We start from the raw sequence: 18,518 nt of genomic DNA, 5'->3' as shown, positions 1-18,518 counted from the left end.
AGAACTGTACTCCCAAATAGAAATTTTAATCTACATAAAGAAATAAAGAGTGTCAAAAATGAGAAAATGAGGTTAAGTGTAAAAATATATACATTTTTTTATTTTGAATCACTTGTAAAGATGAGAGTCTTAAGTGAAATAGTAACACTACACTGTGGAATGTGCAACTTACTTAGAGGTAAAATGTATGACGAGAATAGAACAAACATGGAAAGAGTGAATGGAACTGGGGTAAAATGCTCAAACACTATCTGAAAAAGTTATAGTATTACAAAGTATACTATTATAAGCTAAAGACAAATGTTACAAACTCTAGCAAACACTAACTTTTTAAAAAGCAATCACTAAAAAGTGTTTAAAGTAGTATAAATAAGTCGGTCATAAAGATAAAATTGAATCATGTAAAAATAAATAAATTTAAAGGAAGGCAGGAAACAGCCAAATTAGACAAATAGAAAACAGATAGCAAGAAGAGTAGAGAGAAATAACAAATATCTAAATAAACGGAGAGATATACAGTGTTCATACAGCAGAGAGCCTGATATGCTAACATTTAGTTCTCCCCAAATTACTCTATATATTCAAACAAAATCCTGGCAAGCCTATTTGTACAAGTTAACAAGGTTATTCTAAACTTTATATGAAAAATCAAAAGACCTAAAATTCAAAACATTTTTTTAAATGAGAAACAAAGTTGGAGAACTCCCATTACCTATTTTTAAAATCTAATGACAATGTGTTATTTGCATAATGATAGACACATAGGTCAATGGAATAGAATAGAAAATCCATCTACACCCACGCATATATGGTCAATTGATTATTGACATAGGTACCTTAAAAATTCAATGGAGAAAGGATAGTCTTTCAACAATAATGCTGACAATTGGAAATCCAAATTTAAAAATAAAAACAAACAAAAACCCTTGACTTTTACCTTGCAAAATATAGAAAATATAACTCAAAATGAATTATATGCCTAAATATAAAACCTGAATCTCTCAAAGTCCTAGAAGAAAATAGAAAGAAGAAATATTTGTGATACTGGAATATTCAAAAAATTCTTAGATAGGATACACACAAAAAACCTAAACCATAAAGAAAACCTGATAAGTTGGGCGTCATCATAATTAAAATTTTCTACTATTTGAAAGACACTATTAAGAAAATTTAAAAATTACAATGTACAAAGAGGGATAAAATGTGTAATGTGTAATGGGCAAAGGACTTGTAACCAGAATATATAAAGAGCACTTATAATCAATAATAAGAAAATATTTCCCCAAAGAAGAGAAATGGATGGCAGATAAGCACATGGAAAGTGCTCAGCATCCCTAGTCAGTAGGGAACTACACATTAAAACTATAATCGGATACCACTTCAGCTGCTCTACTGACTAAAATGTAAAAAACTGACAATACCATGTGTTATCTAGGAAGTAGAACTGAAAATCTCATAAATTGCTAGTGGGAAAGCAAAATGATAGAGATACTTCGGAAAATCATTTTAAAATTCCTCATAAAATTAAACATACACCTGCAATGTGAATCAGTAATCCCACTCTTGGGTATTTACCTAAGATAAACGGAAATATGTGTCCTTACAAAGACCTATTTACGTATATGTACAGCAGGTTTATCAAAAAATCCTAAAACTAGAAACAACCAACTATCTACCAACTGGAGTTGGGTGTATACACATTACTGTCCACCCATTAAATAAAATATTACTGAGCAACAAGCATGCATGCAACCACATGGTCTCAAAAGCCTTTTGTAGTGAAAAAATGGCTACATGCTATATGATTACATTTATATGACATTCTGGAAAAGGCAAAACTCAAGGTACAGAAATCAGATGAGTGGTAGTCAGCTGCTGGGAAAGAGGCACACACAACTACAAAGGGGCACGAAGAAGCTTTTGGGGTGATGGAGATGTTCTTTCTCATCCTGAAAAGGGTGGGAGCTAGACTGAGCAGGGTTAGCTGTCAGACCTTAATGCCCACCTGGAAAGTCTCTGCCAGACCAGTGGAGGGACAGCAGAGCAAAAATTGCCTGTTAGAGGTCCCATATTGGTGAGCCACTGTCCTGCTCGTGAGCCACTGTCCCGCTCGGTGACTTGAGGAGGCTGCCCCGAGGGCATGACATCTGCTCAGCTGCTGAGGCTGATCAACAAAGAGTTCATTGGAAGTTGTCAGCTAACGTACTCTTTGAAGCCAGGCAGGAAGATTTTTATTTTAGTAATTCATTTTTTATAGTCAGATCTACTGTTATGTTTTAAGTGTATAATTTGATGAGTTCTGAGACATATATAATCAGAATAAGAACATCTCCAAATCATAACAGAAAGTAGTTGACAGGTGACAACTTGACTAGACTGGCCAGGATAAGAAGGTGGGGGTCTTGCCCAGCTTTTACACTTAGTTCTAGATATACCTGAGGCTAAAAGGACACATGCACCTTCCCCTAAATCACTATAAATGTTCTCTTCTTTATTCCTTTGCACTCAGCATCCAAGACTCCTGTTAGGCTAGTACAGGGACCCCTTACAGGAATTTCCAAAGACTGGTCATAAAGTCTCTCAAGAAGATACGACAGACAACCAGTACATTACCAGCTCCATCAGGGCTACCACCTGCTCCATCTATCTATGTTTCTGATGCTGTGTTTCAGGAAAATAAGATCATTATCCTAGGAGTGGTTTTAAGAAGGGCTAATTCATCCTCTACAAGATCAGCTCACCCAAAGCAAGGAGGCTGATCATCTCACAAGCTCACCCGGGGGAGTGTTCAGCCTGAGAGGCCACTCAGTTATAACTACTAACCAGACCCCAAGACCTCAGTATTCAACCTGTGATGCAAACAGTCAAGGTCCATCTCTCCACTGCCTGTGGAGATCAAATGAACTTCTCAATAAAAATAGAAATTCTCTGGAGCTTGTGATGGTAGTTATCTCAGTAACTACCACAGCCAGCCCCTGGGGGAAAGAAAACTCAGTCCTGAAAAAACGACCAGCAGCTAAACTACTCCCATCCTTCTTTCCGACCTTTGTAGCCTCTGCCTTATGATGACTACATCCAGCTGGCATGGACCTCAGTGGAGGAGAGATGAGGTTGACGTGACAGTGAAAACAGAAGTGGTTATGAAGCAAAGGTTGAGGAACCGAGGAGAATAAAAAGAATGAAGAACCTAGCCGCCACCGCCACCAGCCACCACCAAGTAACTATGGAAACGAATGGCCTCCAGCTGTCACAGGAAAAACTTTCAGCAAGAGAACAGGTCCAGATGAAGACACAGAGGTAGGGGGAATGGTTTGTGAGAGAAGGAGAATTTATCATAGAGCTGAGGCAACATGGATGTGTCCATCTATATGCTCCCCTTTGCCTGATTAACTCCTACTTATCTTTGAAGAGTAAATTTAGCAGCTAGGCCTTACAAGGAGCTTTCCCAGCTCTTCACAGCCCCCCAAATCTTTACTTAGTATTACTTCAGGGGGTCACCACAGCACCTATGACAACATATATATTATCTCCTGTTGGAATTGCCTTTTTATTGAGATACAATTCACATACCATAAAATTTAAAGTTTTAAGGTGTACAATTCAATGGTTCCCAGTATATTTACAAAGTTGTGCAATCATCATCAATATCTAATTGTAGAACATTTTATCACACCCAAAAGAACCCCCAGACCCATTAGTAGTCATTCTCCAATCACTCTTCCTTCCAACCTCAAGTCTACTTTCTGTCTGTAGGGATTTACCTACTCTGGAAATTGTATATAAATGGAACTGTACAATATGTAGTCTTTTTGTCTGGCTTCTTTTCCTTAGCCTGATGTTCTCAAGGTTTATCCATGTTGTAGCATGTAACAGCACTTTGCTCCTTTTTATGGCTGAATAATATCCCATTGGATCTACATGCCACATTTTTAATCCATTCATCACTCGATAGACACTTAGGATGTTTCACTTTATGGCTACTGTGAATAATGTTACTATGATCATTGGTGTGTAAGCTTTTAAGTGGACCTATCTTTTTAATTCCCTTGGGTATATATACCTAGGAGTGGTATATGCTGGGTCATATGGCAACTCTAACTTTTTGGAGAACTGCCAAAATGTTTTCCATCTTATATTTCACCAGCAATGTAACTGCCCTTCATTTATCTAAATCTCAAGTTTCTTGAGAGCAGGGACTTAAGTGTTATGTTCTAGATTATCCCCAGCACCAAACATGGTGTCAAATGCAATATGGTTGTCTATGAGTATTTGTGAAGTGAATTACTGAATAGCCCAGAATAATTTTCTTCACCTTATGCCTTCTTCTGGCAAAATACTTATCAAAATATCCCTTCCTGATATCTTTATCTATCCAGACTCTTTCCCTATGAAACTATTACAAGTAAGTGACATGATCTTAGGTGCCCTCACTTCTTGAAATGGGTGCTCTCTGATTGCTAGAACAGAGGATTATGAGCATCTTGAGGCTGCTCACTGCATGTTAGAGGAGTTAATGTAAGATAATCCAATAGTAGAATGAAGTATTGTCGAGTTGGTACCGGTTGGCAAGCAGTCAGACATTCATGCATATTTTCAAAGTGATCCTCTGGCAAATACAGGCACAGGACGTGTTTGGATCTAGGACACTCTCTATGGGCCCTGTTGCAAATAACACTACAATGGATCTGGCAGGGAAGGGAGCAAAGTGACTCCCACATGGGGCAAGAGGAAACATATGGAGCCCACCCATTACAAAGGGAGGCTGAGAAGACCTGTAGATGAAAGGGCCTTCCAATTCTAGCAGCTCTGGGCGGGGATTAGTCTCCCATGACTGGCACTGAAGTAGTGTAATGACTTCCAGCTCTGGCCAGTTAAAGAGTCTATTGCAGAGAGTAAATTCCCACTTTGATCCTCAAACACAAAACGGACATGTACATGGATAAAATTTACATTTTAAACATGACCAACTCATCTTGATATGAAATAGAACACATATATAATAAAATATGAATATACACTAATTCCTTATAAAATCTCACAAATATCTACTTCTGCCCCTGACTAATAAGCATTTATTGATATCTACAGGAAGGCTTCCTTGATGTTTTATGTAAGACGCATCACGTTGTACACACGTACTTTGCATCATTTCAATTTTCTAAGAGTATAAGTTGAATGTAACTATGTTGAATCAATTATTGAAGTTTTATATAAATACCTATAGTAAATAGAATGCTCCCCCTCCACGGGTGCTCATGAATCACTAGAAGCTGTTAATATGTTACATTACATGGAAAAAGAGACTTTGCAGACCTTAAATGAAGGTTACAGACCTTAAAATAGGGAGATTATCCTGGATTATTTAGATGGGCCCAGTATGATCACATGAGCTCTTAAAAGGAGAGAGCTTTCTCTGGCTGGAGACAGGAGAGATCCTGCAGAAGGGGAAGTCAGAGGGATTTGAAGTCCGAGAGAATCTTGACTGACTCTTGCTGGCTGGGAACCACTTGGAAAGCACATGACAGCTGACAAGGAAACTAGGCCTTAGTCCTACACTAACAAGGAACTAAATTTGGCCAGCAATCTGAACGAGCATGGAAGCAGACTCATCCTCAGGCAAGAACTCTGCGCAGCCAAAACCAGGACTTCAACTTTGTGATAAACTGAGCAGAGAACCCATCTGAGCCACTATACTCTGACTTCTGACCCACAGAACTGTGAATAAATAAACATTTGTGTTCTTTTATGCCACTATTTGTAGTAATGTGCTACAGCAATGACAAAAAAATTGATATATTCCTAAATATCAGTATATTAAATTCCAATATTCTATGGTTCTGAAATACAGTAACCACTAGAACAATCCATTAAAACTGTACATTCCCAGAACCAATTCATATTCCACTACCAAATGTTATTTTTTATAATAAATACATGGATGATTTCTACTCATAATTACTGGATGCTTTTTAAAGTGTTATCTAGGAACAATATACTGATTTCTAAGTTATTATGTTCTCCAACATTTACAACTTTAGCATTCATTTTTAAAAGGGAAATAGGTAATCACTTTGTCAAGCCTTTTTCAAGTTATCTTACCAGTTTCATACAATTCACTGTAGGTGTACATCTCTTTTATAACATGTTTCATATATTTTATTAGATTCATATTTTATATAACCATATCTTAGTCACAGTAACAAAAGCCAGTGATCATTAATAGAGTTGAATGAATCAATGTTTACAAAAATGTGAGAACATAAAGATGCCAAGTCTCTACAGGCCTCAGAAGTACAAAGAATTCTAAGGCAAAAGTCACTCATATTTTTAGTGTATAAATATATAAAACCAATGATACTGAGTTACTATTTTACAGGACTTTATTGGTATGATGACCATATTTCTTAACTTAGTAGCTCAAAGCTGCATACGGCGTTCTTGGAAGCAATCCACAGTTCCTCCAGTTCCTGATCTGCAGAACACACTTTTAGGATATTTCAAGTTCGGCCCCCAACAACCAGTGTTTCCAAATTGCAACAATGACAACAAAATGAATTTTTCGAGGGGCTCTACAATTACTATAAAATCTATATTTGGAACATGGACACTTACTTTTTCTGAGTTCGCTCAGCCAGCCGTGCAATCTCTATGGCTGCCTTCCTTGCTTCAAAATCTTCCCTCTTCACCACCTCCCCGGTCCCTCGGTAGCCGAGCTCCACCAGCTGGCGGGCCAGGCCTTCATCCTGAAGAGAATACCAATTGTCACATCTGTGGATGACTAGACATCTTATTTTACCCAATGTATACTGATTGTTTGAAACAAAAAATCAAATGTATCACTTTAAACTGGTACCAGATCTATTAGATATGAAAAATTGGAATTTTTTCTAATAACACTATACTTTTATAAACATCTGATTTGTCATCCTTTCCCCACAGATGTAAAATGAAAACTAAATCAATCACTAAATTTCCTCTAAGGGATTGGAAGACAAAAGTCTGTTGTGTTTTTAATCAATTTATGAGAACAGCTGTAGATAATTAATAGAGAATCTTTAAAACAATAAAATTAGAGACAATAGTACTCATACAAGAAAGACTTTTAAAAAAACCAGTCACACAAAAACAGAATTGGGTTGCTTTCAGAAAATTCAACATTTCAGAGACTTATTTCCTTGAAGTAAATTGAATGATGACACAGAGCATTATGACTTCAAATAAAGAGCAGATGAATTTCCTATTTAAGTAAAAAGATATTGTTTCCATATAATGTTGGCACCAATAAAAACAGAAAATTAGAAACCCAAGATGACAACAAAAGCTTCAAACTGAAAAAAAAAATTCCCACAATACATTGGACCTTTTATATTTTATTTAAGAACTGTCCCACACGTTTTTGTCACTTGCATAACATATTCAAAAAATATTGTTTCCCATCATTTGAAGAGGTGTCAATTTACCTGACGCTACTATTAAAAAGACTAAAGTAGCCCTGGCCTGTGTGGCTCAGTTTGTTGGAACATAGTCCTGTGCACCAAAGTGTTTTGGGTTCGATTCCCGGTCGAGGCATATGCCCAGGTTGCAGGTTCAATCCCCAGGATCCTCTGGGTCCCCAGTCAATCCCCAGCCGATCCCTGGTAGATGCAGAGACAACCTCTCTCTCTCTCTCTCTCTCCCCCTCTCATCCCTTCCTCTTGCTCTAAAATCAATAAAAGCATATCCTTGAGTGAGTAGTTTTTAAAAAAGACTAAAGTATTACATAAAAATATGTTTACAGTAATAATAGTCCTTATATTATCATCTTTAAAAATATGAAATATCTGAAATACAATGAAATCAGGATATATATTATTGTTATAGACCCTTACTTAATACATTACTGTTGAATGCAAGAACTGTCAAACAGGATTAAATGAAAACATTTAAGATGCATGTTTAATAATCTATTCAACCCATAGTGGCTATTTTTAAGTTCAAATCATTGGAACAAAAGCAAAAAAAGTATACTATCAACCTAGACAACTTGCTACTTTTCTTTGCTAAACATTAAAAGCAAATACTACACACTGTGTAGCAATGTGGATACATCTGCCAAGCTAATATAACGCAAAGCACCAGGTCTTGTCCAAGCTCTTTGCCTTTTTTCTGACTTGTTCCCCTGCTTACTGTACTTGCTATCCCCAGCCTCTTTAGTGTGGACCACAAAACTGGGCAAATGTCTCCACCTAGTGGAATTAATATTTAAGAGAAAAAGCAATGCAGATTTGGGGTTTCATTTACAAAATTAAAATGATTTGTGTGTAAATGTTCTTAAATATGTTACAAAAGTGAGTTTATGGGAAGAACTCTCAGCTTAGCACTGTGACTCTGAGGGTCTTCTAGCAGAATAAAAATTGCCTGTGGTCAACAGAGTACTTTATATAGCAAAGACCACTAGGAGTTGCTGTATTAATTTTGTAGGTAGATTGAATTATGTATTCCTAGGTGCCTTACCTGGGCCACACAAAATTAATTGGATAATTCTGCACTCATCTACACTGATGTATATTGCAACAAATAACAGGATCTACTTAGAAAACAAGTAGAGAGTTGCAGTTGGTTGCCTCACTTAATTGCTCTAACTGGTAGAATCTCTATTAAAATTGTAAATTATCTTTAAAGAAAATTATCTTTAAAGGAACTGAGAAATAAAATATTTTTATGGATTCACAGACTTAGCATTTCTGGAGCTTTTCATTCCTTTGTGTAGATCCAGGTCCCCTACTGAAATACGATTTTCCTTCTACCTAAAAAACTTTGTTTAGCATTTCTGATAGTTCAGGTCGGCTAATAACCAACTGAGTACACTGGCCAGGGCTATTTCTCATGAGAAGTGTCCAGTATTTCCTGTCTTTGTTTTATTCTGCATGTGTCCTTCTACTTTAGGTACCTTTAAAATTTCCTATTTATCACTTGTTTTCAGCAGTTTTAAGATATTCCTTGGAGCGGTCTTTGTGTATATTCATTTATTCTGCTTGGAATACTCTGTACTCCTTGGCCCTATGGATTTATAGTTTTCACAAAATTTGAAACCTATTTTAGCCATTCGTTTTTCCAATATATTTTATTCCCTACTTCCCTCTGGTCCTCTGAGATTACACTTAGGTTTTTTGTGGGAGGTTTTTTGGAAGCATCATTTTGTAAGTAAACTCTGATAGTTTTGAGTATAACAGTTCATCATAGTAAAAACAAGTGATTAGTTAGTCAAAATACGTAGAAAAGGCAGTCATCTTTTATTAATTAATATTTTTTTCTCGTGTGATCATGAGTCATTAACTTGTGGATGCTAGAAGTTTGGGAGTTTTAACTACAAGGAGGCATCGTGCAAAACAGAACCCAGAGAGGCGCACCCCTGAAGAGGAGGCTTCGTTACTCTACAGGAGCTGGAAGAAAATATGTGGCGATGGCAACCCCCACCCCCACCCCCCCACCCCGCCCCAAGTGGGCAGCAAGTCTTGCGGAAGACTCACTGCTGAATAGGCGGCTATGCTCCACCGACAGTGTCAGACGCCCCCAGCTCCTGGGAGACACCTGGCCCCGGGATGTGCACGCAGCAGCGCCTCGGGGTTGCTCCAGCTTCGGACCTCGGCAGGCGGGCTCAGCGCCTGAAGCCAGCCGGCCACCGCCCCAGCCCTACAGGTTCCTGGAAGGCTGTAGGTTAGTGGCTGTCTCACAGCTCACTCCCTGTACTGGTTCAGGCTGTAACACACATGCGCACACGCATGCACACACGCACACACATAGGACGCGAGGGTAGACGAGGCCTGGAGTTTGCTCACAGAGGATCCTGGGACAAGGGGCATCCAGCAACTGGGGCACCCAAGGATTTCTCATCCGAAGAGAAAAAGAAAAAAGAAAACACGATGGCCACTAGAATGCTTGACATTGCCCCACAGGCTGCTGGGTTCAGTTGGTTTTTATTTGTGTTGTTTGTTGTTGTTATGTTGTTTATTGCTGGAAAATAGTTATTGTTTGTAGCTCAACCTTAGATTTCTTTACTAAACTCTATGATTTATTCTAATAAGGCTCCAGTTAATTTTCTTGCATTTTCATAGTAATCATACCACCTATAAATAATATTCTAACTCCTTCCAAATTTATGACACTTTTCTTTCATTGTAGCATTGCTTTGGCCAGACTGCCAATAAAAAATTAAGAGTACTTGTTAAGCAGACTCAAATGCTAAAACGTTTAGCCACTAAGTAAGAAGTATACTACAACTGTTAGCTAGATACTCTTTATCAAGTTATGTAAGTTTAGAAGTTTATTCTACACTTTTTCTGCATCTATAGATGTTATCATATATTTTTCTTTTATAAATCACTAATGCCATGAGCTCATCCTATGACAAATCACACTGCTCTTACTCTGATTTATTACTTCTTAATATTTTCCTGGATTCATTTTACATTTCTTTTCATCCAGTTCATAACTATAATTAGCCTTTAGCGTTTTACTTTGTGATTTCCTCTTCTGAACTGATGTCAGGATTATGCAAGTCCTATAAAATGATTTAAGAAAATTAAAATTACAGCCTTTTCTTTCTATCTTAATTAAATCAGACATAAATAATTCTCCTTGTGAAAATTAAAACGTGGCAGATACAGTCAATTTGTATTGTGTCAACTTAGCTAAGCTGCAACTTAGTTTCCCATAATTTACTCCCTGGATGCTTATTTGCAGTAGATTTGGGAGGCAGAAGAGGAGGAGCAGCCATACTGTTCTAGCTCCTGTAGGATCTTCTCCTCCAGCTTCCCCTACTCCTGGGCCAGATGCAGGAGCATGTTGAGCTCTGTGCCTAAAAGTGGCAGCTTCTCTGGCAGATCACCCCTATCATCAAAGTCAGAGGTGTGGAGAAGGTGAGGGCCTGATACAAGCTCCAGCTTGTCCTGCGGATTCCAGCTCTTCCTGGCAGATCTCAGTTTGCCTCCCCCACCTCTCAGGTACCTTTCCTTCCTGGCTGGCTGTCCTGGGACTTTGAGCTCCAGCACCAGACACCAATAGGACTGAGGTAATGCCACAGATACTTCATTTCTTTAATAGGACCTTCTCCCCTTTCTTTCCTTTTGATTCCAGCTGGCCTCATCCAGCACCTGGACTCACTGCCTCTTTCTCCCTGGCACAACCACTCCCTTAATCATTAAGCCCTCAGGACAAAGAGGTTCTGATGAGCGGCAAATAATCTGGAGTCTGTCGATCCCAGAAACTAGAGATGACGTCTAGGCCTTAGCTGCTTTTCAGCCCCAGGCCCAGAAAAGCGGTGAAACCAGACAAAGTAGGAACGTGGCTGACATCAGGACCAGGTGCCCTGATCACCCCCTGCCCCATCGCCAACCAGTAGAGACCAGGACTCCCACTCCCTTCGTCACCACGATTAATGACTTTTCCCCTAGGTAACCCCTACCCTGGAAGCCCTTGGGAGTCAGGTCCTGGAGCAGAGGCTCACCTGTCCGCAGAGGTGGGCCGCTTCCTGAAAGCAAACCCTTCCCTGCTTCGCCGCCAGCTCCTGTTCGCGTCTCCCTGGGCTCTGACGCTCGCAGGCACCTGGGCCGCTTTCCCGCGGTAACACTGAGCTTTTCCCTGTCCAATCAGAGCTGCGGAGCTGTAGCTCCCTTAGCATCTCCACCGACCAATCAGAGCAGCTCCATTCTGACCAATCACGACAGTGCGTTGGGGCCAATCAAACAGAGAGGATGTGGGATTCTCATTTGCATGAGGGCAGGCCAATCAGGGGCGGGCAGGGGCTTCTCTCCCGGGCTGGGAGAGCGGCCCCCTGGCTCCGCTGGGTCCTGAAGGCGACCGCCCCCTGGCTGCAGCCTGGAGCCCGACGGTGCCAGGCGGAGCCGGCTGCAGGGGCCTGGCGCAGGCGGAGCGGAGCTGGGCGCGCCGGGCCACGCTGGCAGGAATGGAGCTGGACAGGGCAGGTGAATGTCTGCCTCTACCCTAGGAAGGTGGGCTCAGAGTTGGAAACATTCTCAAAACATGATCAGGATCAGGGGTGTTCAAAATGATAACGTGTTCAGCCAATGGAGAAATAAGCACCACACATGGTGGACGCCGTTAACACAGGCGGGAAGGAGCACAGGATGGGCGGAAACGAAGGTCGTTTCATTGTAAGTTCCATTGTAGAGAACTGAAGAGGGTTCCAGCCTGATTAACTCTTCTTTGTTGACTTTAGCAGGTGAGGTCATCTACTAACAGAAGTCTAAAGAGTATAAAGATAGTTTTAAAAAGTGAGGTGGGGAAAGCAAGAAACACCAAACAGGCAATTCAGAAAAGAAATGTTAAATGGCCAAGAAAATTTTAAATAGATGGTCAAGCTCACTAATATCCAGGGAAGTTGAAATTAAAACAATGAGATCTTTTTCACCTGAGATACTGGCAAGCAAAAGGCATCTCATACACGGCGGTGGGAGAGGACATGGCTACTCTAGAGAGCGCGTTAACCATGTGCGCTACAACCTAGCCATTCCACGTTTTGATGTATTTACAACTGCACGCGAGGAGGAGGTACAAAAGCTGTTCATTTGACTGTTGTTAACACTCTGCGAGGAAAATGAATTTCTAAAGAACCAACCTAAGTAAACAATGGAGTCAATGCAGCAACTTAACGAAGAATAGGGAGAGCTATGTAGAGTGGCATTAAAATGTCCCCAAAATGTAATGTTAGGCTTTTTTTAAGTTACAGAAAGATACAGATATTACCTTTTATGTAGAAAATACCAACTAAGAATAATATGTATTTACATACAATAAAAATATTTATATATAACCAAAATATATAAAAAGAAGAGGAAGGCTATTGGGGTGAACTTCAGCCCTTGCTGCTGCATCTTGGCTCAGAATCACAACAAACATTCACCATCTCCTGCCTCCACCATCCAGTCTAGATTCCCCCCACGCTCAACTAATACCTCTGCTGGGCTTGGTAGCGCGTCTAGTGGCATGAACCAGACCCTTGTTCCTGAGGGATCTGAACCGCTGGTCACAAAACCCTTGCCAGTTTCAGTTGCTGTTCTCAAATTCCAGTGATTACCAGTTGACTATTTTGCAGTTTCGTCTTTTGGGGTCCTTTAGACACCTCACTGTTTCCTCTGCTTTTCTCGCCCATGGCTGATGATACCTTCTAGGTGTCATGGCTATGATGGTTTCTCCCTGTGTGCTTTTAAGTTGGGGTTCACAGGAATAACCCTCACCTAACTTTGTGTGTTTTCCATGGGTTTTTGGTTTTGCTATCCAGCTGCTCTTGGCTTCTGGATCATCCTGTCCTACTTCCTCCTACCTTTCAGACCCCCTCCCTTTCACCTTCGCCTTTGTCACACCAGGCCTTAGCTGGAGCATTAGCTCACCTGTCTCCGAATGGGACAGGCCTCCACGCTCATGCCTTAAGAAACAGCTGTTCTCCGGGGTTTTGTCTTCAGCACCCTGCCCTGTCTCGCTCTACACACTCTCCTGGGGAATATCCCCTGCCCCCCCTCTCGTATCCTCCCAGCAGTAGCTTTTGAAGTCAGTATGAGTAAAAATAGAATGGAACCTACTTTACATACACAGGATATAGATTTAGGGAATTGTTTGAGACACTGAGGATGATATTAGACTCACAGCATTTTTAATTTTATCATTATGAGAAAGTTTTAGAAGTACTGTGGATACGATATCCTTGGTTCAGTTTCACTCCCTGACCATCAGAATGCATGTCCTTGAGGAAACTACATATTGTTACTTAGGGAGAAATACCTCTGTAAACACACTGAAAGAAAAACATACCACTCCTCTTAAGCAGAGAGCAGCTCATTTATGCCAATTTTTTCTTCTGAATAAGCAGAAGAATACAGTTGATTCTGAAATATGTGAATTAAGATGGTTCGTAGGGAACAGTATTTACTTTGTACCTTGATGCAATAAAAAATGGAAAAAACTACAATGGTTGCTTGTTAATGGGCTTATTGTATAATCATGGTAAATTATGTTACTGAGTTATTTCCTAGAATCTCACTTAATCAATGCCTGCCAAATAACTTTAAGATTATATCCAAAAGGTTTAATTTGTATGATTTATGTACTTTTATTTTCTAAACAATGGAAAGATCATCTCCAAATAAAACTTCCACATTGCTAATCTCTGTACATAATTTATCGGTGATCAGGATCCATTTATCAGAGAAATTTTAAAATTCTAAAAACACCCCTTGATTTCTTATCTGAGAAAAGCAATTAATGTAGGACTTTTCATTGCCCAGTGGTCACAGACAGCCATTGAAATGAAGGCACTGTGTTTATTTAACATGGAAGAACTACCAAGAAAGAATCTGGGAAACCACAGTGCAAAAATCCTGTCGAAGTTTTCAAGTTGAGACATTAAAGCATGCAACAGACTGACATATTTCAGGGGGAAAGGGGGGAAAGAGATTAACCAAAGAACTTATATGCATATATGCATAACCCATGGACACAGATCATACTGCAGTGAAGGACTGGGGATGGGACGGGAGCAGGGTATAGGAGGCCTGGGGGGCAAACATCTCTAATACTCTCAACAGTAAAGCTAAATTAAAAATAAAAAAAAAACTTGTCAAGTATTTGCATATTGATTTAGGGGCATGGTTTAATTAGGTAAGATGATACTAACTCCCAAAACTAATATGATTATTTGGGTTAGCAGAAATAAAGCTAATTGTTGATACTGTTGTAAATTTATTTTGCTATTTCGTAGTCATCTAATACATCCGAGCACAACAGACACAGAGTGAGGAGCCTCTTTTTCCCTCCTTACCCACCTTACCCCTCTCCAGCTCATCAAATAGCTAACTGGTGTCAGCTATTTCTTTCCTCCTGCTTCCTTTCCTTCCTAATCAAGCATCGTTATATTCTTACACTACTTGTGTACTTACAGTGGTCTGAGATGTTAAATGATAATATAAAGGGTCGGGGTCACGGCAGGCACACTCAAAAGAGGTGATTCGAAGAATAAAAGCAGTTTACAAAGATATGGGTAGGATTAGTGGAAACCAACAGGGGCGGTGAGGCATCCTTGGACTAGCAGGAGCGAAAGTCATAACACCATCAGGCCTAATGGGAGACAGGAGGGGAAGCAGCTCCTGCCACAGGGAGGGCTGCCAGCCCCTGGAGGGAGTGCTGCAGCTGAGGGAATGAGAAGGTGCCCAAACCGAAGGCATGCAGCCCGGCCCAAGCACAGGTGGGGGGGATATGATGGCAGGGAGCAGACCCTCTAGCTCCCCTCTCCCAGCGCTCCCATCTCCTATTGGTGGGAGCAAACTCAGCGCCAAAGAGCCTGGTTAATGACCGCCACGGGTAGCCACCAGGGGCACAGATGAGCATGGAGATGGGTAGAAAATGAATCCAGCAAAAATAATATGGCCATTTTGTATGTCAGTCATTGGTACTAACTTTTATTAATATCAGTCAAAAACTTTTGGCGGTAGAACAATATACAACACAATAAGAGTATCTGAAAGACAGTAAATACTTGTAAAATGTCTGCTGAGTAAATAAAACTTAGGCTGGGCTGTTAGCACTATGCTAAAGTTAGGTGATTCAGATCAAGTCTAGAAATGATTCTTACTTAAACTCCTAGCAATGAAGGCAATATCTACTACTGTAGCCTCTTGGCGAAGGTTTGTTAATTAAATAGATAGTTGGATGGACATGGATGCATGGATGGACAGATGGATGCGGAGATGGCTCATAAAGGTTTACAGACATAAAATCCCTTGACTGTAATCTAGTCCTGCCCTTCCATTTTGCAGATGAATTAATGGAATTTCAAACTGCTTTAAAGCACAATACTATAGAATTAGAACCCAAATCTCATGGCTCTAGGGTTTTCTAACTATAATATGCTATCTGTCATTTACCATTTAAAATTTGTTCCGCTCAAACCAGTCGATTACTGATAACCCCCTCCCCCCAAAAAAGAACAAGAATCACCTTACAGAGCATGCCTGATCCATGACCCCTGACATAGGCCTACCTTACTAGCCACACCGCTGAAACAACTTGGAGGAGTCCACCTGTCTCTGTGCAACTTATATGGGCAATTTAACCAGCACCCACAGGAAGCATTTGAGAATGTAGGTCCCCAGACCTAATGGCATTTAGAAATTTTCACTACTCAATCTGAAAATATATATACTTGTCTTAATATCATCATTCGATTAAATCTTCATCTTGTTTTTATGAAAGTACAATAAGAATAAGCTGAATCCATGCCAAATTTAAAAGTAAATTTAGCATTCCCCCAAATATAGTCACCATTCTCCATTTCAGAGACCTTTAACATTCTCATTAATGAAATACAAAGTATCCATTTCTCAGTCCTAATTAACATTAGTGTTTTTAGTTCCCTATTGACATTAAAAAACATGCCTTAAAAAAAGTGAAACCCTTCTCAACAATACTATGCTTATGCTTGGCAATTACCAGCATGTGCTATGAAGATGACTTTATTCTATTGGGATATTTATTGCCTGTATTTCATTCTTTTTAAACATTGGAAAATTTAGACGCAAACACTGTTTAGCACCATTACTTTTCCCCTTCATTTCAGTGATTTAAATGCAAGGCATAAAACTCAATTTCATGACTTTAACCATATCACCTATATAAAATATTTAAAAGCTTGTTTTTGTAGCCAGAAGCTATGTTGGAAATATTATCTGAATTTACCTTTTAATAGATAATTCCAGAAAGATCAAATTACTTGTCCAAGGTCACACAACTGGTTTGTGGCAGAGAGAGAACTAAAATTAGAATCTGTTTCAATTTCCTTAAAATTATGTTCATCTGTAGCACATGAATACGTTTTGGAGAATAAACACTGTTGAAACCTTGGACTTCACATCCAGGTAAAACCCTGTTTACCGCAATGTTTGGAGTCCAAACATGTCAATCCACTAAAATGCAGAGCTACACTGTTGCAGATAAGGAGTTCGGGAAGCTGGCTGCGGGATACAAACCCTTCTCGGGTTCTAGCGTGGTTGGTACCACGTAGTGGTGCTTTTTCTCTCTGGCCTAACGGGGAAGGGGCCAATTTGGGGTTCTGGGGCTTGGCTCCAGACCAGCAGAATCTCCAGGTCAGTGCCCACTTAGTCAGCCTGGTTTGGGAATATACGAGGGCTGTGGGGACCCACGGTCCGCCTCCCGCTTCCTAGGGCAGGTGGCCTATTATTCCCGCCCCCCCCCGCCCCGTTCTCCTTGAGAGCCCAAGAGCTCCGTCTCCCCTCGGCCCCTCCCCCACAACCCCCCCATAACCTCCCCCCCACAATCCCCCGCCCCCCACACACACACATTGAGAAGCTGGGAGGGGCATGGTGCAGGGTGGAAGACAGCAGCCAACCTCATCACGTCCGGATTTTGCTGTATTGCAAGCTTTTGGGGGTTTTTTTTACTATCAACATTAGTTGTGATCATCAGCTTGATGCACATGAGTGTGAGTAATACGCAGGCGCAACCACCTGTGTCCCCGTAATTAAAGGGCTTCCTGAGCCAACTGGCCTGCGGTGGAACTTTATGGGTTCAAACGCCCAGTATGACACCAGGTGCACCAGGTGAGCGTCCCACTTGCCCTGGAAGGACGGCCTCCGGTTCCTTAACACAAATAGGCGGAGAGAGAGACCCCCTGTCTGACCTGAGTTACAGGGGGTCTCGGCGGGCCTCCGACTGCAGGCGCCCGTCGCAGGGAAGGCGGGGCGGGGAGCAGCCCGGGGCGGCGGGGGAGACTCCCCAGCGCGCGTGCGGCGCGCCCCCGCCCCGCGGCCCAAGTTCTGGAAAAACTGGGACAACCCGGCGCCGCCAGGACGCGGCGGTTCCCCTCCGCCGCCGGGACCCTGCGTGCCCGACCTTCCCCGCCAGGGGGCGCCCCCCGGATCGGGGCTGGGGGGACGGCGGGCGGCGCGCTCACCTCCAGGTAGTACAGGTCGAAGGTGGTGATCTGCGAGTCGAGGAAGTCCTCGTAGGTGTTGTACTGAGTGACGATGTTGTCCACGGCCGACAGCCCCTCTTCCTGATCCATGGCGGTTGCCGCGGCCGAGGCGTCCCTAGCAACGGGCGCGGGTCCCACCCCCTGCGTTCGGGGCGGTGGCGGGGACGGGGCGGGGCTCCGCGCTGGCCCCGCCCCCAGGTGTCGTCACGGCTCCGGGCGTCGGTCCTCCCGAGCTCGGCGACACCTTCTCAAAGCCCCGCCTCCAGGTGCGGGCGCGCCCCCGACGGGCTCAGGCTGGCGCGCCCCCGACGAGCCGCCGGGAGGTGCCTTGTGCGACCCTAACCGTGCCGCTGGGAGCCCGCGGGGAAAGGCGCTCGGGATGCGGGGACACACGGCCGCGCGCCCCAGCCTCGCCCGGAGCTGTCCCTCGGGCGGGGCGCGGCGGGGAGCCCCGGCGGCTGGGGGCGCCCTCAGGAGGGGGTCTGGAGGCGGGGCTCGGAGGCGCCGCCGCAGCCGTCGTTCGGAACCGGGGACTCAG

The 18,518-nt window shown here is 42.0% G+C and overlaps 1 protein-coding gene across 1 annotated transcript in view; it reads right to left on the bottom strand.

The window, feature by feature from the left end:
* The window catches only part of CFAP299 (cilia and flagella associated protein 299), a 447,103-nt gene extending 428,980 nt beyond the window's left edge, over positions 1 to 18,123 (bottom strand). The window contains exons 1-2 of the mRNA XM_081161111.1: positions 17,960 to 18,123; positions 6,613 to 6,743 (exon numbers count right to left, since the gene is read on the bottom strand). Coding sequence (XP_081017237.1) covers positions 6,613 to 6,743; positions 17,960 to 18,070 — 242 coding nt within the window. The 5' untranslated portion in view covers positions 18,071 to 18,123. The remainder of the gene's footprint in view (positions 1 to 6,612; positions 6,744 to 17,959) is intronic.
* Positions 18,124 to 18,518: the final 395 nt, after the last annotated feature.

The sequence above is a fragment of the Miniopterus schreibersii genome, assembly GCF_964146895.1.
Source record: "Miniopterus schreibersii genome assembly, chromosome: 1".
NCBI lineage: Eukaryota > Metazoa > Chordata > Mammalia > Chiroptera > Miniopteridae > Miniopterus > Miniopterus schreibersii.
Note: the sequence above shows the minus strand (reverse complement) of the source record. Positions and strands in the feature narration are given on the sequence as shown.